This window comes from Eurypyga helias, unplaced genomic scaffold (assembly GCF_000690775.1).
Source record: "Eurypyga helias isolate BGI_N326 unplaced genomic scaffold, ASM69077v1 scaffold3184, whole genome shotgun sequence".
In the NCBI taxonomy this organism is placed as follows: domain Eukaryota; kingdom Metazoa; phylum Chordata; class Aves; order Eurypygiformes; family Eurypygidae; genus Eurypyga; species Eurypyga helias.
In genome coordinates, this window is record NW_010246629.1 from 22,646 (window position 1) to 45,979 (window position 23,334).

At 44.5% G+C, this 23,334-nt stretch overlaps 1 protein-coding gene across 1 annotated transcript in view; it reads left to right on the forward strand.

The window, feature by feature from the left end:
• LOC104508732 (piezo-type mechanosensitive ion channel component 2-like) overlaps window positions 1-15,248 on the forward strand; it is a gene marked incomplete at its 5' end in the record, with an annotated part of 36,968 nt that extends 21,720 nt beyond the window's left edge. The window contains 9 exons of the mRNA XM_010150454.1: window positions 852-1,010; window positions 2,372-2,519; window positions 4,965-5,153; window positions 5,585-5,677; window positions 6,803-6,975; window positions 8,921-9,037; window positions 11,089-11,168; window positions 13,238-13,418; window positions 14,311-15,248. Coding sequence (XP_010148756.1) covers window positions 852-1,010; window positions 2,372-2,519; window positions 4,965-5,153; window positions 5,585-5,677; window positions 6,803-6,975; window positions 8,921-9,037; window positions 11,089-11,168; window positions 13,238-13,418; window positions 14,311-14,563 — 1,393 coding nt within the window. The remainder of the gene's footprint in view (window positions 1-851; window positions 1,011-2,371; window positions 2,520-4,964; window positions 5,154-5,584; window positions 5,678-6,802; window positions 6,976-8,920; window positions 9,038-11,088; window positions 11,169-13,237; window positions 13,419-14,310) is intronic.
• Window positions 15,249-23,334: the final 8,086 nt, after the last annotated feature.

A 23,334-nucleotide genomic window follows, 5' to 3' on the forward strand; every position in this document is an offset into this window, starting at 1 on the left:
AGGTCGCCCAGACAGGCTGTGGGATTTCCATCTTCAGAGGTAGTCAAAACTCAACTGGACAGGTCTCTGAACAATTTGGTGTAATTAGGCCTGATTCAAGCTGCGGAGGGTGAAAAAGGTGATCTTCAGAGGTCACTCCAACTTAATTTCCTGTATGATGAGTTCATGACCTTGGAGATGCCCCCATGAACACAAATAGCTATTAAAGCTGTCTAGATTCAGTCCAGATGTCAGCCTTCTGAAAAGCCAAGAACAGCAGTGTCTACCCAGGGCTCACAGAGGGATATGCTGCCCTGGGGGCTGTGGGCAGACTCTCCTGTGTTGAGCAGCAAAGCACTTCTAGCATCCAGAGGGAGAGGGCACTACCCAAAAGCCCTAACTCTTCAGGAAGTCTATTCCCAGTCTCTCCCCTGTGACCCTGAGGTGACAGCAGATGCTGTTCATACACTTTCTCATCCAGCATCTTTCAAATACTGAGAACAGCAGTGTCTACCCAGGGCTCACAGAGGGATATGCTGCCCTGGGGGCTGTGGGCAGACTCTCCTGTGTTGAGCAGCAAAGCACTTCTAGCATCCAGAGGGAGAGGGCACTACCCAAAAGCCCTAACTCTTCAGGAAGTCTATTCCCAGTCTCTCCCCTGTGACCCTGAGGTGACAGCAGATGCTGTTCATACACTTTCTCATCCAGCATCTTTCAAATACTGTCTTAACCTGCAATGAGGTCAGAAACCAAGGGCTTTTCAAAGGATCTCAGGAAAGAAAATGCCAGGAGCATGAAACATTTCAAGCTAATTTGGTCATACACATATACAAAGCTGATCATTTTCCCTTATCTGTCTTTTTCCATTACAGGAAATTTAGCCAGAACACAGTTGCCCAGCTCTGGTATTTCGTGAAATGTGTTTATTTTGGCTTATCAGCATATCAGATACGCTGCGGATATCCAACTCGTGTTCTTGGCAACTTCCTCACAAAGAGTTATAACTATGTCAACCTGTTCTTATTTCAAGGGTAAGTCTAGACCTGCTGCCCTCCTCCTTTCTTTTGTGAAGTAAGGATCTGTTATGATGAGATGCTGGGGTTATTCATGATTTCTCTTCACAGGCTGCTGGAAATAAGACAGCGAATTTTGCACAGCACACTCTATATATGCCATATGTCCCCTGTAGTCCACAAAAAATGAATTTCAGGAATGCAGATTTCAGAAAGACCAGTCTCCCACTCTGAATCCAGAAGCTGACATACCAGTCAGCCATTCAGGCTCCTGTGGCAGAGACATTTCTAACACTTCTAAGAAATCACCTTTGTGAACAGAAATAGGGGCTACACATTGTAGGTCATGTTACTTGCTCTGCAGTCCTAAAAAGCAGTAAGGCATCAAACCCCAAAGAGGACTTTGGAGCAGGTCTACAAGCTCTGCCTCAGGAGGTGAGAAGAATAAAGTGGAAGACAATACACAGGAGAACTGAGGAGAATCTGTGCATCAAACAATGTTTCCGTTGTGTATCTTTTGAGAAGTGCTGCACATTTGAAACTCTTCTGGACTTAGGAGTGTTAGTGCAACTAACAGGCACAGCGTCACCTCGGAGTGAAAGGTGGTGTTCAGGAGGCATACCCCACCCTACTGTTACCATGATGTTGTGATTAATCCAGTTCAAAGCACATACATACTCCACAGAAAAGCTGGAATAGTTTCAGCCTTTTTTCCCAGTATTTTCAGTATGGGCTTGTTGCATTCCAGTAGAAAAAGTTACAGAAGAAAGCTTTCTTCGCATGAAATAGTCTTTGTGACCTGGCCAAGCAGAAAAGTGTGGGACTACTAAAGGGAATGAAGCACTTGCAGCAGCTGATATATGCATGTTGGTTTCCTGTTAGCCCACCTACTTCTGCTGCTTAATCCCGAGTCATAACGCCCAGTTCCATACGCAGCTGAGCTCTGGCTGCCTACTGCAAAGAAGCCATGCACCGCTTGGTGTAAGGAGGTATAAACCAAATTCCCACCATCCTGTGGAAAAGATGTTCCTCTACTCTGCTCCCAAGTCAGAGGAATATGAGGATACAAAAAAGTCTCTCTTGTACCATTCTATTGGTGGCTCAATAAAGATGACTCGACATAATGATACAAGGCGTATTTATGGCCTGAGAAGGAGATCTAGAGGAACATGAGATATGGCAAAAGTTACCACCCCCAAAACATAAATACTAGCTGTGCAATCTCAGGATATGATTCTGTTTGTGTTTGCAAAATCTCCCATTAAACTATCTTTTAACATTGGCTTAATTCTCTCTCGCATCATATATAGACTTACTGTGCTCATTTAGTGTGATCCCCCCCCATTTCTGATGAGTTACCTGCTGTGGTCTCCCTTCAGGTTCCGTCTGGTTCCATTTTTGACTGAGCTGAGAGCAGTAATGGACTGGGTTTGGACTGATACCACTCTCAGTCTTTCCAGCTGGATCTGTGTTGAAGATATCTATGCTCATATATTCATCCTGAAGTGTTGGCGAGAGTCAGAAAAAGTAAGGAAGCCCCATTGGAATGATCCAGGCCTTCTCTCCCCCATGCAGAAATGAAGATAAATAAACACGAGTCCCTGAATAATTGGGAAATCCACCATAAAACAAGTTTGATAGAAGATACACCTGGTGTTTATGTTCAGAAATATTCAGACTGTTGGGTACTTTATGTTAGCTGGCAGTCAGCACACGTAAAGTTTCAAACGGCTTCTCTTTTGTGCCTAGCTGGTTTTTCCACCCTTAACGTGAACTCCACAAGCATGCTCCTGCTAGCTTAATTGCATGCCTGAGTTTCAAGGCTGGGGTTGAAAGTCCTGTTACTCACACAGGCTCGCTTTGTCCATAACAACTAAATGAGTAACCGCAGTAGCAGAAAAACTAGCTGAAGAGAAAGGTCAGCAGAAGGAAGAGCTCGTACCTCCACGGTGTAGGTCCCAGGGACAGCTGGTTCGTGTAATCGCAGAGGGAATCCAGCTGGCTTCTTTATCTCGGGAGAGTCCCCGCACATCCACAACTGAACTGCAGGCCAGATAAACCCACCATTTGTCTGACTGAAATTTCAGTCTTTTTTAATCATTTAAGCTTCAGTTCAAATTAAACTTGCAAATTCTGGATTCCTCCTAACCACTCTAAAGATTGCAACCATATGCTTGCTTATTTTGCCAATTTGAAAAAGAAATTAAGCATTCTTTTAAGAGTGACCCAACCAGTCAGAAATTGTACATCTGCAATGAGATGGCTGTATTTTTAAGTGTTACTGACGTATTTCTACTTTTATTATAATCCTGCTTCTTAATGGCAATTACTTTCCAAGTATGTCACTAGATTAACTCAGAGCTTAAGTGCACGCAAATCTTGTATATAGGCTTTTTCTGTGTGACTTTCATGTCTGCCACGAATGGAGTGTCATCCGAGGCTTCAGGAGTCAGAGAAATAATCCAGTTCCACATTGACTGTCCATCTTCCTGCATTTTTTTACACTGCAAGGTCACTCTGCATTCTGTAAAGCATAGATCTGACGTGGGAAGATTTCCATGTCTAAGCTAGCATGTGAGTGCTAATGCCATGTAGAAAAATAACTGCCCGTGGCTTTATGAGTGTTGTTCAAGGTACTTTGGTTCCCTCTGTCTCTCTCACATTGAGTGGTATGCCTAAGTTCTTGGACTGCTAGAGGCTCTCTGAGCTGTTCAGTAACATCATTAAAGGTGCCTGAACTAATCTCATACAGACAAGTAATATAGCCCTGGTGATCTTGATATGATACTTTAATGAAAACAGTATTCTATAGTGCAAGACAAATGCCTTGATACACTGCTTTTGAAAAGTAACTAATTTGTTTTAAATAGAGTATTGTATTACAAATTTAATATTCTCCTAGGGCTTTATGGATTCATGTTGTAAAGCAAGAACAATTTCCTGAAAGCCAGATTCCTGGCATGTGTTTGAGGTGCAGTGCAATACAATGCATCTTTATTTTGCACATGCAGTATGTGAAAGACAGGATCCTAAAAACCTAAAAGAGGATATACCAAAATAAATTACAGTGATGGTAAGGCATTTTAGAGGATGCTGAGACTATTAAAGTATTCAATCATGAGGCCAATAACAGAGGTCAGGAATTATGGACAAGGCAGAACAGATGTGCTCTATAATTGGCTTTGGAAAGAGAAGGGTAAAAGCAAAGTCACTTTTGGTCTGAGAAGCTAAGAAAGGGAAGGATGTTACATCAGCAGTGTCAAGACTTCAGGAATAGCAACAAAACTTTAAGTCATTTAAATGCAGTTGGTGTGGGATTCACTAGAAACAGATCGGATCAAGCCTGTGAGCAACTCCTAGAAATACTGAACGTGAGATGTGAAATGAGTGTGGAGGTAGTGCAGGATCAGAGAGTCCTACCGATGGCACATGTCAGTTACTGGCAAACAATTTTTTTCCCCCCTGAAATACAGTTTGCAGCCTTTCAAGCTCTGTGAGACAAATTCTTCCTTAAGGAGCTCTGTGATAATTTTTTTGAAGAACAGATACAAGAAAGCGGGCCATTTCCAGTATAGGTTTTTTTAACAAGTTGGTGTGTCACTGTTGGTGCTATTATTTTACGTTTGGTCCCTGTGAGTTCATGCTTGCACTCATTCAGAAAAAAAATTAGATTACCCTACCCAATTTTTTCCCTTCTTTATGGTTGTGAATTTTTTTCTATTTTTCAAACTCATTTTCAAAACTATTTTTCACACCAGACACACACTTGACATGGGTTCCTTTGGCACTATTCTCTGTCGTCAGTAAAAATTCAGTGTCTGTGCAGTTTGGCCTAAAATCTCAAAATAACGGCCTGACAATGGAGACCACAGATTACCACAGAAGATGGTAATCAATCAATATATATTTACCCATCAAATGATACTATCTCTGATAGGTGAGACATTACCATGTTGCTGTTTGCTTTTGCAGAGATATCCCCAACCAAGAGGCCAGAAGAAAAAGAAAGTTGTGAAGTATGGAATGGGTGGCATGATTATCGTCTTGCTGATTTGTATTGTCTGGTTCCCACTGCTCTTCATGTCTTTAATCAAATCTGTTGCAGGCATCACCAACAAGCCTCTAGATGTATCAATCACAATAACTCTAGGAGGTTATCAGGTAAAAAAGAAGAAAGACTAAAAGCAAACTCTGTTTTTGCACAGTATTTCCTTGTGCTATTTCTTATTCCCTTCATTGAATTGAACCCTTCTGCCTCATTCAAGAGATGAAGCAAGCTCCCACAAATGATCCCTTTTGGGTTTAAAAACATGTTAGTTTATCACTGATGTAAAATATCTTCATTTACAAATTAAAACCGGAACCTAATGGCAGTGGAATCTGAATAAATTATCCTACATCAGGTGTGCTCAGATAACTGCCTACAGGCCCACATGGTAAATATAATTGGAGGTAGCTTATTTCTTAGTGAAAATAACCACCTGCTGTTGAACTGAGTGTAATAATTGTCTTGGACTGTGATGGAGAGGATGCTCTACTGTGTGTGTAGCAGCTGATGTAAAGTGACAAGTGTATGTTCTTTTGTTTCCCAGCCTATTTTTACAATGAGTGCTCAACAGAGTCAACTCAAGGATTTGAATCAGACTGGTTTCAATGCGTTTCTGGGAAGCTATAGGGGTAACACTGTAAGTGAAATGTAGAATACCTCATTACTTAAAAATGTGTGCATGTTTCCTTGGAGGCCTTTTGTGAGTTTTGTTTGTGTGGTTACAAGTGGTCAGCAGCACTGGCGTCATTTGGAAGATGCTTCTGTAAACAGGGTTTGCATGAGTAAAGGTTCAGACAGATCATTTGACAGGACAAGGCTGGGTTATGGTGAGACAAGTTACTGTTACTTGGGACAACTTTGCACAACATCGTGGAAGACACAAACCCTGGTTGTCCTGTCACCTGAATAAAACCCTCCCCCCTAAATGACACAAAGCTCCAGAAGATGTGATGCTGTTGGTGTGCCGCCAGAACAAACGCTCTGTGGGGACACAACGGTGTTGGCACTTTTAAGCCCCGTGCTCCTTCCTGTAGCACACAAAGCTTTCACCTCCCAGTGAGGAGATGTGGTGCTGTCAAAAGAAAGTATGTATGGCCTAGGAAAGTTTTGATATTAAAATGTCAAAACATAAATATTTAAACATAGTCTCACTGTTTCATGGTGCAAGATGCACAAAGTTATCACAAATTTCTACAGGAAAAAACCCCCAATAATTAGTAGGAGCTGTTGAATGACTAAAGTAACTGGGTTTTGGTCTGACATAACTTTAAAAATAGTGCTTGCTTCTGGCCCATTCAAGAATGAACTTTTTTGATATTAGATCCTACCAAATAGCCCATGTATTACTGCAGAATATTATAATCTTGATCCACTTTGGAAGTTACCTGTTTCAAGCTGCCTTATTCTTTGCAGACATCTTCCTATGCAGAAATATGCTTAACAAAAGACAGAGTACAATTTTAAATTAAGTTTAAATAGACTATACAGAGCTTACCTGATGAACTTTCAGACTCACTTTGGCCTCTGCAGCCATCATTCTTCAAAGAGCAGTACCTTTGTTTTGCCTTCTTACCTCGGCTACACTTTGTTTATTCCCCTTCCCATCTAAAGCCCCAGTTGATACCTGTGGACAACAGCCAGTGCAAACCACTGCACTTACAATTAACCAGACATTTACAGTTCTGCCGGGCTAGGAAATGCGGCTCTGTGTCTTCTGAATATCACTGCACTGAAATATTCTTTTCCTCTTCTGCACTTGCAGGCTGCTTTGCAGTTTCTAGAGGGCTATGGAAAAGAAGATATAACTCTAGCAGATCTAGAGGGAAATTCAAACTCCTTATGGACCATCAGCCCTCCCAGCAGAGAGAAAATGATACAGGGACTGCTGGATTTTTCAGCAGAGTTCACTGTAGTTCTTTCATGGAGTATTCAAAGGTAATTAACATGGCTGTTATGAGGTCGATGGATCATTCACTCAGCAGAACAGTTCCACGCTGCGTTTTTGGTTTAGTTTTTCAGCAAATTCTATTGTACTGCAGAGGGGGAAAAAAAAGAGAAAAGAAAAGAAAAGTGGGAGAGAGAGAGAAAGAAGAGTGATCTTTGTTATCCATGAAAACATTTGTTTTCTGCAGTTCTCAGAAAATAAAGAGGTGGAGTCACTTCCAAATACATTATTTAAAAAGGCAACGTGGAATTTTCAGTGGGACTTGAGGGAAAGGGGGGAAGAGTAAGAAAATTTTAGCCAAGTTTAGATTGAGATGTCCAGTTAAACCACCCCAACCAACATCCCTGTTAGCATTTATGGCCACTGAATACTTAGACCCGGTTAAGACAGAAAAGCTATGAGGAAATAGAAACAGAAGCACTTGTTAAGCACTCTTATTAAGGGACTCTGGAACTGACACAAACTATTTTTTCAATACACATATACTCAGAGGCTTTGTTGTGCAAATAGCATAACAAAGGCACAGATGAAGTTTGTTGAGACCTTTATCTGTTTACTTGTGGTTGCTTTGGCCTCAGTGAACTCTTACTTTACAATGAAGTTTTTGCAAGAGGCAGCCTAGAATATAAGGTAGTTGCATGCAAGCTAGAACACACCCAGTCACCGAGGTGGTTTGTTGGCTACTGTCTGCCAGCTAGGATCCCTGTAGACTGCTGGATTAAACTGGAGTTAAGTCATCACTCCTTGGAAATTAAGTGTCTTTGCAGCCTCAGTATCTGTATACCTGTTTTGTTGGAAGTTGACACTGGCTTCCTAAAGCAATCTTCAACAAAAGACTGTGCACAAGAAGCAGGTCAGCTGAATCACTGTGGGATCTCTGAACATGCTGGGTCAGTCCTTCCACAGTGAAAATTAGGCTTGTAATGAATCTGCACCCTTAATTCAACTTTATTTGACACACACAAACACACACCCCCTTTATTTTCTTGGAAGCATACAGTATTAGCTAGTGAATTACATCACTCCATCATTTCTGAACCTTATATTAATTATTAGTACTGCTGCTCAGTTTGCCCATATGCTTGCATAACTACAAACATTCGCACACTAGTTGAAAGAGGCCTTTTTCACCGTCAAATTATGTCCTGTGCATTACATTGTGACTGTGAATGACTGAAAGTGATAGAGACTTACCACAATCACCTTCCACGTTTTCTCTGTAAAGGGAAACTGCTGTCTTTCATCTAGGCCAGGAGACTACAAGCAGCTGTAAGATGAGCCTTCTGTGTCACTCAGGCAGCATCCACCCTTTCTGACTTTGCACATCATCTGCCGGGGACACGTCACTGCAGCCCCCAGCAGCCCAGGAGCTGCCTCACCCAGCTGCTGCATCCAGACCCACCGCAGGGCATGGCACGTTGCAAAAGCCGATCCTGCCTACGCTGTGTCCTGCAGCTGGCGTGAAGGAAGACTCGGGGCAGGCATGGGGGTCCTATCAGCTTGTCAGCCACACGTTTCTGCAAGGCTGAGGCACAGTTTGGGGAAGCTGCAGCTGACTGCAGCATCCTTAGCTACCCTGGCACAGAATGTGGGATAGCGCAGATGGTCCTGTTGCCTAAAGCCAGAGCAGGTATTCTCCCTTGCCATTCACTTTTGACTGATGTAATGAGCAAAATCACATAATTCTGTTGCCGTTGTCCCAGAATGCATACGAAGGAATTGTCAGTTAGAAAAATACACCTTTAAGGCTGCTCTATGTCCTCCGTGGGGAAACGCACCATCTCGGGTACAGGTAGCATGAGGCTTGCTTGAGCAAAGACCGGGGTCGCTGGGGTCAGTGCAGTTAGACAGCTAGACCTGGCATTCAGCCAACTGTTGTTTAGGTTATGCTCTCATTGTAGGCTGACAGTGTCTCTTCCCTTGTACTTACAACAGAAATCTCACCCTTGGTGCCAAAGCCGAAATAGCATCAGATAAACTTACCTTTGTCCTACCAGAGAACACTAGAAAAGATATTGCTAAAATGATGTCTGGACAGCAGCTGGAAAAGGTGTAAGTTATTTTCTTTGCCTGTTTACTTTCAAACCTTCCCTTTTTAAACCTGATTTGCTAAGGAGGTCAGGCTTTTGCACCTGTGTTGTTTGTCTGTGCATCTATCCCCCTCTAATAAATTTGGTGCCTGGTTCACAAAGGCCAACAGCACTGAAGTCCTACAATAGTAACATTAAAGGTAAAAACTTACTTCCTGTGATAAATGTAGGCTGAGGAGACCATGCACACTGGAACACCACCAATAAGCATGGTGAATCTATTAGTTACTTTTCTTTGATTTATTGGATAAGCACAAGTTCATTACAGTATATTCAGAGTTAAACTCTCCTTTAAGTTACTTGAGTTCAGCATGATCTGAGGATGTTGTGTTGATGATTTTTTTGGTTCTAAATAACCATCCAGGCTGTATTTCTCATTGTTATTCTTGAATAGTGTTAGATTGGCAAGGAAGTGTTAAATCGCTGCGGTCAAAGGGTAACATCTGCAGTCGTTTCTGACATCAGTTCTTTTCCTGTAATGGAAATTCGCAAGGCAGAAAGAGCATGCTCTTCATATGGATATCGAATGTTATCCTATGGATATAGCCTTATAGCATTAACAGCATCGGTGCCTCCTTTCAGATTGGAAAGGAGTCCGGCTCTTCCTCCTCCGCCTGGTCCCTGGGGATTACTTTACAGCAGTAGTTTCTAAATACCGCTAAGCCAACACGTCATCCCTGAAGGCCACCTGATCTGATTTGTGGCCTCCAGAGTTGAAAAGTTAAAGCTGAAGCCAAGGGGGATAGTGAAAGCTCTGAGAGGTTCATCTCTTCGTAGGTGGAAATGAGATTTGTCGTTTTCTGCGTACAGCTATTTTTCTGCGCACAGCTATTTTTCAGCACCCACGCACACTTGTGCATCCAAAAAGAGTGCTGTTGCACATCTGATCATTGCATTTAAAAAATATTTTATGCCTCTTCTGCTTTTCTGCTGTGTGAAGATACAGAAATATTTCCTACGGTGATGTAGTGCCGAGGAGGGTAGAGTTTGCTATTTTGTGGGAAAAGGTAATTAATTTGTAATTCTCTCTCTCCAGGAGGCAAGCAGTAACATAGAAAATATACCTGCATTTGCCTGTGTTGCAATATTATTGTTGATTTAAGCTTTTTTTTACTTTGTCATAAAGGAAAAATAGTTGTTGCAGGTAGTAGCCATTTGACCACTTCAGCAGCGAGCTTGCTGCCACCACCTCTCCTGGGACAACTTAGCTGCTGTGTTCTTACCTATCTTTTGGGCCTGTTGGACCATTCAGGAGGATTTTAAATTGGCCACCTCTGTTCTTCCTCAGCCTGGTGTATGCAATGTAGCAAAGTGCCACAGGACTTCCCCGAGAGCTCCCCTTCCCTAGAATTTTTCAGTCATTTGAGGAAAAAAATAGGACAGTGTCTGTGCTTTTAATGAAATATCTCTCTCTCTCTGGATGCTGGTAATTTATTCCCACTTAAGATGATTTAATTTTGAGTCCAGTGGAAGAACTTTTACAAACCTCTTTCTTTTTAAGTTTGAAATCCTCCTACAAACTGCGAAAATATTTCTCAGTGAAGGGTTCTGGCAAAAGTTCTCACTCTTTTCAGGTGTTATTATTGAAACATCTTGCAATTCTGAAGTAATAAGTGTTCTCACCACATATTTTTCTAGCTACATATTTTTCTAGCTTGTTTACTACTGGTGATGAGTTGCCTTTCTTTGTGCTGCTTATATAGCTGACTATAAATGCAGCTTTGTTAAAGAAGGAGAACAAAATAGTAAGTCTACATTCCTTGCAAACACACATGCCCCAGGTGTGTGGGATTCATGGCGTGTGAATGGCGACATTATGGATGGAGCTCCCCGCTGACGTACTGACAGAACATAGTTAATAAATCCAGCTAATTTTCAGATGTGACATCTGAACTCTATAAAATCATAGCTTAAGCCAAGAATTACTGGGAACAGTGTATAGCTCTGTTAGGTATTTCTAAATTATTTTAGAGGTATAAAAATATGGAATATTTGCTTTCTCATTTTTTCCAGAACATTAGAGACGGTGTACCCATACTACATCAAGGCTCCTAGTGATTCTCTGGCAAAACCCATAAAGCAGCTATTGACAGGTATGTGTCCAGACCATGAAAAAGAGAGTATGGTTGAAAGAAGTGCAACACAGCCCTCACACCTGCACATTCACGGAGCTGTTATGGGGCACCTCAGGTTGAAATGCACTTACAGTGGTTTCTACCTGTGAGCTGTGCCTGTAAGCTTGGGGAGAGAGGAGGTAACACAGTATAAGGTCTAAAATGCATCTGGATGTATTTTAGCTTTGTATTTAATAGTGAGGACCCAAAGGATGAAGTCCAGCTCCTTTCCTTCAAGTCTGCTTTCAGGAACTGCTTTCCCTTTGTGTTCTGAGGAAGCGATGACAAGTTTCACTTCTCCACATCTCCCTGCTGCCTTACTGCTAACAGTCAGTAGTACTGCATGTCTGCAAATGTAGCTCCTCAGCTTAAGTAATGACACTGAATTATTTTTTTCTTAGCTACTCCTTCTATATAGGCTACAAAGAATCCACTTTAGATAAATTGTTAGATTTCGGACTGCTGTTACCCAGCCAGAGTGCTGACAGGTACAGGCATACAGGATACATGCATGCACATACACATATATGCCTGTGAAAAACTTGTTGGGTTGGAAGAGTAGGAACAGAAAAAAAAGAAAAAAGGGAGCTGTGCTCTTTTCAACGTCCGCTTCCGCAAGGACCACGCACTGGTGGGACAAGTTTTCGCCTTTGACGCTGCACCCTGGCCTGGCTTCGAGTTTGAGTTGAAGCTCTTCGCCGAATACCCCTGTGGCTCTGGCAGCATCTACGGTGGCGTGCTGGGCCTGGCAAAGTAGATGTTCCAGGGCTGCCTGCCGGCACCCAGCAAAGCCATCTCCTCCGGTCACAAGTACCTGGAGTACGAGAAGCACCGGGGCAGCGGTCACTGGCATCTACTGGGTGAACTCTTCACCAAAGAGCCACTCACCGCCACGCGAAGCCTTGCCGCAGCAGCACCCACCCCTGCTGCCGCGTCACCGCCGCAAAGCTTCGCTGGAGCCGGATGAACTGCCGCCGCAGCAGCAGCACCCGCTGGGCAAAGCTGAGGATCCACCTGTGACCCCATCGCCTGTCGGAGGATCTGGCGTCACCAGCACTGTGCTGCAGGTTGTGCCGACAGCAGTTGGAGGACACCCACTGTGTACAGTGCCCCTCGGTGTCAGCCCACCGGTTCTGCTTCCCCTGTGCCCGCCGCGCCGTCCAGGCACGGGGCGCCGGCGGAGAGGTGCACTGCCCCCCTGGCCAGGTCCAGCCTCCCCTGGGCTTTCGTGCAGGGAGAGGTCAGCGCCATCTCGGCCGGGGACGTGCACATCTGTGAAGTCTTTATCTAAGAACACTTTGCTCAACAGATTTGCTGCTCAGGAGGAGGAGGAGTACTATGTAGTACTTTACTATTCAAGGTTCAGTGAGCATGATTAGATTAACTGGGAAAAATAATTCTTGAGGCAGAACCTAGCTCTGTGAGTAGCAGTAAATTACGAGTACTCCACTGTCATTAGTCAGATCCTGACCTAAAGAACTCTTTAGGAAAACCCCTAAACCCCTAAAGGGCTGTGATGTATACACCGCTGATGTACATTCCCCAGAAACCTGTTCACCTCCTGTCTGTGTGATCAGTATGCACAGTAGGATAGCACGCTTTTCTTCATTTAAAAGAATAACATCTTTTATACCAAGACAGAAATGATTTACCGTGATAGTTTGACATACAGAAGCTGACCCCTGTCCCTTCAGGTTAAATATATTCCTTTAGGCCTACAATGCAGACATGCTGACTGTCATTCATACTTGGCCTGAAAGTACTGAAATGATTTGACAGTTGTACACAAGAAAATGTAGATGATATGGAATATTTTATTTGTCTAATGCACATTCAGATGAGATTTGCAGAATGAATACCACAGAACTCTAGATATTATACTTCTGTACAGAAAAAAATGTAAAATGGGTTTTAGGAGAATTGTAACGAACCTTTGCTCCTACATTGCTCAGTCATTTTATCATGCAGATGTTTGAAGTATCTGACTCAAAACAGTTAGACCTTTGCAATTCTTGTTATATACATTACCATTTCTTTTTTTTCCATAGACTGCAGATGGGAAAACATTACGGTTTCCCTGGTCAAAAATGTATCCGATGAGGGAGTGCGGGAGTGGTGGGTTTTGAATCAGCTTGGAAAAAGATACAAAACGTCTGAAGAGAGTCTTGAACTCTTCATATTCAGCGATAAAGTCAGTCCACCAAGCCTTGGATTCTTGGCTGGTTATGGGTAAGAAGGAATCTTTACATAAAATTAAAATAATGTCGATAAGAGAGCAGTAGAGGTGACTTTCTTTGCTGGTTTTGAGGTTTTATGTCCTTTGTTGTTGTTGCAGTGTTTGAAGATTACAACATTTTGAAAAGGGGGGTTGTGTGATTTTCAAATTCATGTCTATTAATATTATCTATAGAAGGCTTTATATTTCTAAGGAGTGGGATAAGCCTTGATACCTGCTCCCGGTGGGAAAAAAGGCAGAAGCACTCTTTGCACTGGTTTCCTATTGAAGTCAAATCATTCATAAAGACGTTAGTTTAGCTACAGGTCAAGTTCTACCCAAACTGTGCTGAGTTTTGGCGACCTTCCCAACCTCGTAGCCAGGACCATGGGTGTGAAACAGCTATGAAATACATCTCAACAGGCAGAGGAAGGCAGGAGATGGTGCCTTCCCAGGAGAAATGCCCTTCTGGCATGACTTTGGAGAACTCCTCATAGGAGAATTGTCAGGGGAGGAAAGGCAAACGTTAGTCTGTCACCAGTTGTGCGTACTTTAATAAAAATACTAGATATGAAACCTGACAGATCATTTGCCTTTAGCAGCCAGCAGTTGTCAGATTTCCCACTGTGACTTCCAAGCTGTACCAGACAGGACATGAGACCATCATCGACTGGGGTTAAACCATTTAAGTCAGCAGCCTCAGCTGTTTATGTTCCCAGATTTCTGTGGTGTTTGAAGAGCTCTTATTTTCCTTCATCCTGTAGCACAGCAGAAACAAGATCCTAATTAGAAATTAATGTTCACTGAGCTGACAGGCTACACTTAGCCGTGTAGGTGAGCTCCCTCACTCTTGGCTGACCCTTTTTCAGAGCATGATTTTGAACTCTTTGCTTTCTTGCTTTTCAGCATCATGGGACTGTACGCCTCGGTTGTCCTGGTGATAGGGAAGTTCGTCCGTGAATTTTTCAGTGGGATCTCTCACTCCATCATGTTTGAGGAGTTACCCAATGTAGACCGAATCTTGAAGTTGTGTACTGACATTTTCTTAGTGCGAGAGACTGGAGAACTGGAACTAGAAGAAGACCTGTATGCCAAACTAATATTCCTGTATCGCTCACCAGAGACTATGATCAAGTGGACTAGGGAAAAAACTAATTGATCTGTTTGGTGTCACACTGCGAATCAAGTTGATTTCCTCTGAATTTTAAAGGAAACAAACAAACAAACAAAAAGCACAACATTCTCTTAAGAGCTAAGCCTTTTATAGTTAGGTAGCAATGATTTTTCACTGAAGGAGTCCTGGAAGCTACGGCCTTAGGAATCCATGCTGCCTTTCAAATTAAGGATCAACAGTGAAGAAGGTTGGATGATTTGTTGTTTTTAATGTGCCACTCCTCTACAATCTGGAGACTGCTTTGTAATTTAATCAGCAAAAAGTTTGCATCTCTGTCTGGCTAATTTAATTTTCCAGACGATCATTACAACTGAAAGAGAAAAGAAAGGAGAGAACCCACAGATGACTCCAGTGTACCTTCTTAACCCTTTCTGGAGCCATACAGATTGGATTGTGCAATATGCTGTTGTACATCACTGACTTTCAAGCTACAGGAATGGGACGCTGACTAGCCTTCAGGACACCCAAGACCCAGGGCCGCAGCGGGAACTGAAGACATTCTAGCCATACCCATTTGCAGAAAAGCAGAGGTTCTGATGTACAAAGGACACTGTGGACAAGCCTCTGTTAGCAAAAAGAAAACAAGTAACACTCTCTTTAAATGCCTTATTTTATTTGTACAGTCATAGAAGACATTTCCACCAAACAACAATGACTTTTCTCAGGAAAAAAAGAAGAAGCAACTGAAACTTGACGCTTGGTCAAGGTTAACTGATGGCTAGAATAATTGTGGTGAATTATTGGGGTGTTCTGCTGGGCCATTCTCTTCAGAGTTACTGCTTTCCATTAGATGAGAAAAGAAAGTTAATTCAACCACCTAAGGAGCTACTTCATTTCTTATAACCCTTTAAAGACTGAATAGTGTGTGCTTCTCTGCTCCCCAAGACATGCTTTTTCCCATTTCGATGATTTAAGGCAAATGTTGTTTTGCTGTTTGCTGATATTCTTCTTCCAGTGTTTCAGGTATACGAAAATGTTTACATATTCCAAGTCACATTTTTACATCCGAGACGGGTTTTTTTTAAGTTCCCCCATATAGACATACATATGAGCTTGAAAAATGGCCTCTTTCTTAAATTACTATTATTAGTGACAGAAATGGCTCATTAGAGAACATTGTAGCATGAAAATTTACAAGTGCAAAGTAGGTTTCCTTCCATGTTAAAAAAAAAAAAGCATTGAGAAAAAGAAATCATTGAGTGGGTAGGGTATGTTAAAAAGGTATACTGTGTAGTTTTGATTCAGTAACGACTTAAAATAAAGCACATGTTGCAAAGTCATTTTAGAAGTATTTTTTCCTCTGCCTTTTTACATGAAATGGGAAAAGTTTGACATTCTTCTAACTCTGTGACAAATAAATCTCTTTCTTGTAGTTAGCTGCTATTTATTATATGAATGATGAGTTAATCACCGGAAAGAAACTAATACAACATAATTTGCTGGCACATTTTACTGCAGAACTTGATAAAACAGCACAACTAAATGAAGTTGCGACATACTCTGCTGAGTGCTTCCATGACAAATGCTGTCACGTCCATTCTATACTGTGAAAACTAACATCTTGAGCACCGTGAAGTGCTCAGAATAAAAATCACTTCATCGTATTGTAACAATAAAATCATTTGGTGACTGGAACTCACTGGAAGACAACATGATTTCCTCCAAAGCGTAATGGAAAAGTGGCTGCTCACACAGCCAGGCAACATTCCCCAGTGGAGAGTTTTGCTCCTTTTCTTCCATAAGACCTGTGAATGACCATCAAAACGTAACGGGCAGCCCTGACGTGGGATCCTACAGGGATGCTGAAATGTCCTTTGTGGTTAGGTGGATCCTCGCCTGGGTGTTCAGTGATTTTAAGGAGAACAATACTGGAAGGAGAAGTATGAAGGGTGTCGTGTGTTTTTGAAGCACCAGCCAGCAGAACCGTGCTGGCCACAGTTGGTCCTGGCTCCCTTCCTGGTTCCTTCTCTTTAACAGGCACTTCCTTTCTGGTGAGAAAAATCTCTCTGCAGAACGAGCTGTACAGTTATTTGGGCTTTGCAGAAATGTGCTGCTCTTTCTTTCATGGATTGATCAAACTTTGAAAATAAAAGGATTCTTCTGTTGGTTTTATATTTAATTTTTTCAAACAGTGGAACAGATGACAGGGACGGGATAGCAAACTAGAGCAGGTGAAAAGTCTACGGCCAGTGACCGTCCTTTGGGACCAACCGTCCAGGTAAAGTCAGACTGGCAGCCAGTTTCCAGTGACATCCTTTAGGGAATCAGTACCGGGGGCCAGTGCCATCTCATGTCTTTGTTAACACCCTGGAGGACAAGGCAGAGTGCCCTTTTCAGCACGGCCACACTGGATCTGCATCTGGGGAGGTTTGTGACAATGTGTATCAACTGCCCTCCTGAGGCGTGGGGTGGGCAGTTGTTACAGGGGGGGCAGGACTTAAGATGCTGAAGCTGCCAGGTTCTTCATGACGTCCAACCAGGCAGACCGACCCCAGGCAGCGGTGCAGGCTGGGTAGGTGGCTAGGGAACAGCTTTACGATAAAAGGAGGCAGGGCAGGGGTGGCTGTTGTGTGTGTCTCAGTGGAGTGCCCTTGAGGCCAAGAAAACCAGCAGCATACTGGGCTGCAGTTCCAAAGTCAAGGTGATTTATGAGTCCCCTCCCTTCAGCGCTTGCGAGACCGCGTCCTGAGAGCCGCATGCAGGTTTGGGGTCTCCAGTGCGAGACAAGTGGGTCTGGCGGAGGGCTGGAGGACACAGTGTACGAGGAGGGGCCGAGGGAGCTGGGCTTGTTCAGCCCTACAAAGGAGAAGTCCAAGGGGAGAGCAGATTGGTGTCTGCAGCAACTTAACAGTGAGGTACGGAGAAGGTGGAGCCAAGCTCTGCAGAGCTGCGCTATGATAGATCGTGGGGCAGCAGACACAAGTTGCAACAAGGGGGGCTCTGATGAAATAAAAGGAAAATTATTTTCACCATGAGAGCAGTCAAACACTGGAGCACATTCCCAGAGAAGCTGTGGGGTCTTCAGCCTCAGGGGGTTTCAAAACTTGACTGCACAGGCCCCAAGCAACCTGTTGTAACTGGCCATCCTTTGCGTGGGAGGTTTGACCTGAAGCTTCCTGAGGCCCCTTACAACCTGAATTATGCCACGACTTTAGGATTCTGCCGGAGACGCTGTAGCTGACCAAAGACTGTGTTGGCGGCTGTAACAACCACCTCCAAGATGTCATTTAGTTTTACAGAAACACTTGTACCTACAGACATATCTTGGTAAGCCCCTGTGTCCTATTTTTTGGAGCTGAGCGCTGCCAGGGAAAGTTCCTTTTTTCCCCTCTTCCGCCCTTGTAATCAAGAAATTATGGCTCACAAAATGATAACATAAGGTCTTCCCTATGCAAATGACTGAATTGGATGGATGGGATTGAATGACTTCTTAGAAGGTTACCAGCTCAGACTTACATGACACAGATCCTTGTGGTTATTTTTCCAGGTTTTAGGACTCCTTCCTGATTTGCTCTATACACAGCAGCAATTCAAGCTTAGGTAAAAAAAGAAGAAATGGCCTTAAAATCAGTTTTGTTTTACAAGACTCAGTGGTTTTTTTTACTTTCCTTACAGGATTTGGTATTTTCATGTTTCCAAAGAAGCTGCAGGTTTAGAGCTGCGCCTGGGGAGGTTTAGGCTGGACATTAGGAAGCATTTCTTTACCGAGCAGGTGGTCAAACACCAGAACAGGCTGTCAGTGTTCAAGAGGCATCTGGACAATGCCCCTAAGAACATGCTTTAACTTTTGGTCAGCCCTGGATTGGTACAGGACTAGATGGTCATTGTAGGTCCCCTCCAACTGAAATAGTCTGTTTTATTCTATTAGTCATGGTCAGCAATAACAAATTTCATGTCTGTGGCATGATCACAAAAGGCAATTTTTCCAACCTAGCCCACAGCTTCTGTGAAAAGAAACTGAAAGATGGGTTCTTTGTGAGGCTGAACTATGCTGAGAGTCCACCAAACACACCCTTGCACCATGGAGAGTCAGAGAGCTGAACCTAGGCTTTTCTGGCCGTCGGCACTGTTGGAGGAAGACAGACTTCAGCGTAAGATCACTTTGCTCAGGGGCTTGTCCGGTTGTGGTCTGGTCTCCAAAGATGGCAATGTCACAACCCCTCTGGTCTGTCCCAGTGCTTAACCACCCTCAGGATGACCAGAGCTTTTCCCCGTTATCCATTTGGATCTTCTTGCAGCTTTGTAGCATGGGAACTTGTCCTTTCGGCTCAAGAAGTCACTGTGTGTGTGTAAAGTATCCATCAAACAGGGTCTGCAGCCCTTCAGCTCTGCTGCCCTCGCCAGAGGACCACTCTGGAAGTGGCCTGGCCACCAGGCACTTGTCAGACGCCTTGGCCCAGCAGGCTGGCGAGCAGGTACCCACGGCTGTCAGGCCAGACTGAAGGAGAGATTTGCAAAATGCAAATCACCTTATGGTTACCACCACACGTTTGCAGCACTGTGGTGAATACAACCAGCCTGATGCACACATTTGCCAGAGTACAGTTCCTGTGTTTAGCTGGCAGGAGCGTTGCTTTCCAGGTGCTGGCAGAGGACATGCTGATTCCGCTGTGCTTCTTCAGGAAATGGGGAAGCACATGGCCTCTTTCAAGGTCCAAGATGGAGAACCAGGGATGGAGGAAGGAGGCCAAGTCTGATGAGACCTAATGCTGGCTCCCTTTGAGTTCTTCACAAATTTGGTGAACACTCATCCCAAGAAGTGTTTGGAGCATTTCCTGAGCTCTTGGCCATGACCTTTATGCAGGAGTTTCACTTTATGTGAGATCCAGGAGGCCATAAAGGGATTTTAGTTGATTCCTGCGGTGCGCTCTCCAAAATGCTTGAGCTCCCAGAGGAGCTGCTGCTGCCTGGAAAGCAGCCAGCGGCTCGTTTCAGTAAATGGCACCGAGCTGCTGCGTCAGGACCACAGCAACCACCCGACCCCGCTGCTCTTGGGCAGATCAGCCCGCTCCCTTACATGAAACAAGGTGCCAAAGGGTAGGAGGGGTTGTCCCTGGGGTCTGCTCCCAGCAGGTGCTTGCAGCTTCCGCACACCTTTGCCATACGCCACGCACTGTGGCTGCTGTCTTGGTACCCCATGTCTTGATCCCCCTACACAGCAGCCAGTGTCTGAAGAGGAAGAAAGCCGTAATTCTTTGCGAACTGTTACCACACCAAGATGCGCCCAGTTACCATTCTCCCTTGCAGTTAAATAAATAAATCCCAACGGACCCCTCGGCAGTTTCTGCCGTAGCTTCACTCCCGCGTGGGAAAAGGGCATGGAGCTGAGTGGCCAAGGGAAAATCCTGAGCACCGGAGCTGAACGCTGCTTTCTGTTTCCCCACCTTCCCACAAACTCACTGTTTAAACTCAAGCTGCTGCTCTGTTTTTACCCCGTTTTTCTGGTGTGGTAAAAGGTGAAGTGATATTTTGCCTCCACGCAAGCAAAGTGGTAAAAGGCCCCCAGGGTTGTCAGCACCGCGTTGACAGAAAACACTTTCTCATGCTGCCCCTCTCCTAGCAAACCCAGGTGGTTCCTGCAGCCTCAAGCACTAAATTGAAGATGATCCAGCTTTCTGTAGCCTCAGGTTTGGCAGCCCTGACTCGCTCACACTGCTGAGCTTTCACTTTTCCACTGCATTGTGGAAAACGCGTGTCGGCTACAACAGTTCTTACAGCAGCCGTGCGGCAGTGGTGAGCATGCCCCTGCATTTCCCTCAGTGACCCCTGTTGTTGAACACGGGGTCCAGGACATTTAGTCCCGTCCAGCCAACCTGTGCAACACCGCACTCACAGGCAAAACTGAACAGGGACACCCGTGTGAAGCCTGTGGGCATTTTACCACCCAGTTGTAAGGTGACAGGGAGCTGACTGTGAATTCCGTCAAGATTTTCTGCTGTTTCAAATAGATCGGTGTTTTTCAGAGATGAGGAAAAGAGCATGGCCAAGGACGTGATGTCATATTTATTGAAGTTTCAGTCATATCCCATTTCCAGAATTTATCTGGTACCACCGTTTAAAGAGACACCACTTAAAGCGCTCACATGTTAGCAGGCAGTGAATGCTGAGGATGCAGAACGGATTTCCCAGGTCCCATGGCAAGGACCCACCGCCTGCAGCCACAGTCACAAGCCAACTTGGACTTCAGCTTCAAGAGATGCCTCCATAGCAGCTCGTGTTCACAGTAAAAGCCAAGAGATTCACCACAAAGTTAGGCTGTGGGGCTGAGCCCTGGGAAAAAGCCGTGTCTTCCTCAGGACTGACAGCCTGACCCTGTGCCAGTGCTGGGCAGGGAGGGGTGGGGGATGAGGCAGAGGCAAGGCTGGGGCAGGAGCACCTCCCAGGCATGGCATTGTCTCCGTTCACATGCCTCTGCATCGTAACATGTCAGCATGAGGGCTGTGACACCAGTGCCTTCGGAGAGAAACAGGAGTTTCCATGAATTGTCTCATTTTAATTTGATTTCCAGTGGAAAAAAAAAGGAAAAAAGCTTTACTTATCAAAGGATTTTTCTTAAGGAATGTGGGATTGAATTTCATAGTAGGAGCAATGGCTAGGCAGGCTTCTCCAGGCAAAAGCTAAGCCTGCATTCCCAAGACATGGTTTAGATTGAAATGTACCTAAAATGTTGCCTTTAAATTGGCCACTCTTTTAGCCATTGCCAGAGACAAAACAAAACCCACAACTTTTTACTTTTTTCCTTTACTATAAGATAGCAGAATCACCACCAGCATTTGTTCCCCCGGACCACAGGGAACAGAAAAACCTGCTGGCTTTCTTTCCCAGCCCATCGATGTATTCATCCCCTCGTTACACCCATGGATGGTCCTGACATAAGGTCAGAAACCAGGAGGAGAAGCAGATTTCCGTGGCAGTATGTTTTCCTCAGCTCTATTTAGAAACCAGCCTGTGCTCACACACACAGGGTTGGTTGGTTAAGTCAGGGCAAGGACGGCTGCTCTGACAACACAGGCGGCGGATTAACACCAGGCGTCCCCAAAATCCCACTCAGGTGTGTGACAAGGCAAAGCGTTCAACTCCCGCTGTTTCTGTAATCGTGGCATTTGCGGGTTTCCCTGACTCGCCAAACTATGCTGTGAGAGTAGAACTGCTGCTGCCCTGCATGGCACCGGGCCATATTTAAAGTGTGCCTACCCTGGGTGCATATGGGCTCTTCCGGATCATTTTTTGTTGCTTCTTTCTTGAGAGGGAGGAAAAGGGAGGAAATCTACTGCTTCATTAAAAACTTGGGGAAAGCAATAACAAAGCAACCTGTGGGCGGGCAACAGGAAAGGCAGATTTCCCGTTAAGGGGCCAAGGGAGCAGAAGCTACGAGGGCAGTACAACCCTGCCCCACTGTGCTGAAGGGCTTCTGCTACAGGTTTTTGTTAGGGCCCATTAAGAATTAAGGTGGACACTTGGGAAAGTAGAAAGAGAGCTGGAGGAAAAACAATATTCAGAATCATCCAGTGAGACTCCTACGACTGAAGGAACTCCTTCAATCCTATGTTTCGAGTTGATAAAGTTCATGGTATGAGAAATCATTCACAACGTACCTTCGAGATTTGCCTGAGGGTTGTGCCGCATGAGTGGAAAGCCATGGAATCGGTCACCAAACACCTCTCCTTGCCTCTCCTGGCCTGACAGGCACCTCCCAAGGCCAGTGCCACTGACTGCTATTTAGAACTGTTATTAAACCAGAAATCTAATGGAAATAATATTTTGCTACATTTTGCTACGGAGAAGACTAGTTGGACAATGACTGATGCCCAGGGCACCTGCAGACTTCCCTCTCTCAAGAATAACTGGGGGGCTATTCACTTATGAAGGAAACCATCTTTCTCCCTCCTCAATATGCAGAAATGTTCTATATGTTTGCAACCAGAAAAATCCATGAAATGAAAAGCCCAACCCTGTCCATGTCCAGGCTCTGCAGTCACCAGGTCATGAGCCCAAGCCAGGGTCAGTTATTTAAAGGGACACACACCACACACAGAGCTCAGAGGTATAAGACCATCTCTTCCTGCCTCCCCTCACGGGTAGCATCATGTGTAGTCCTTTCATTTCTTTGTCCTGCTCCTTTCCCATTGCCTTTGGCACCGCTAGGTATGGGGTACCACAAGTGAAGGCATGAGCATCTCCCGCTAGCATAAAGCTCTTGGTGCTGTGGTTGCAACCCAGACTGCCTTCAAAGGCTTTGATGATCGTTTTTCAGAGGGAATCTGGTCTGACTGTGAGGAATCTGACACTTTCACAGGGCCTGAGGCATCCCAACTGCACCGGGGTGCATGCTGCTGCATCGCTGGATGCCAGCTACTGCCTGCGACGCAACCTTGGCATCTGGTCTTGTATGTTGAGGCACCAGCAGTCTGTACACAAAACACACATACATGGACATTGCGTGTGTGTGTCTTCTTTTTCAGTTGCACAGGACTGCCATATTAGTTCTCATTAATATTTCAAGCCGCTGCCTTCTGTAGCCCGTGCTGGGATGGGAGAGGGAGCTGCCAGCAGACACAGACGGCTCATGATGACGTGACCATCAGACTCCCGTAACAAACATTCAGGGAAAGCACATTTTTAATGTTGCGGCAGCAAGAGTGAGGTAATGCAGTAAAATATTAATGAACTCTTTCAGCTGACATCTCTAAATACATGGGAGAGGCTAAACCTTGGAGGTCAAGACAGCGTATTAATTCTTCCAGCTATAAAATCTC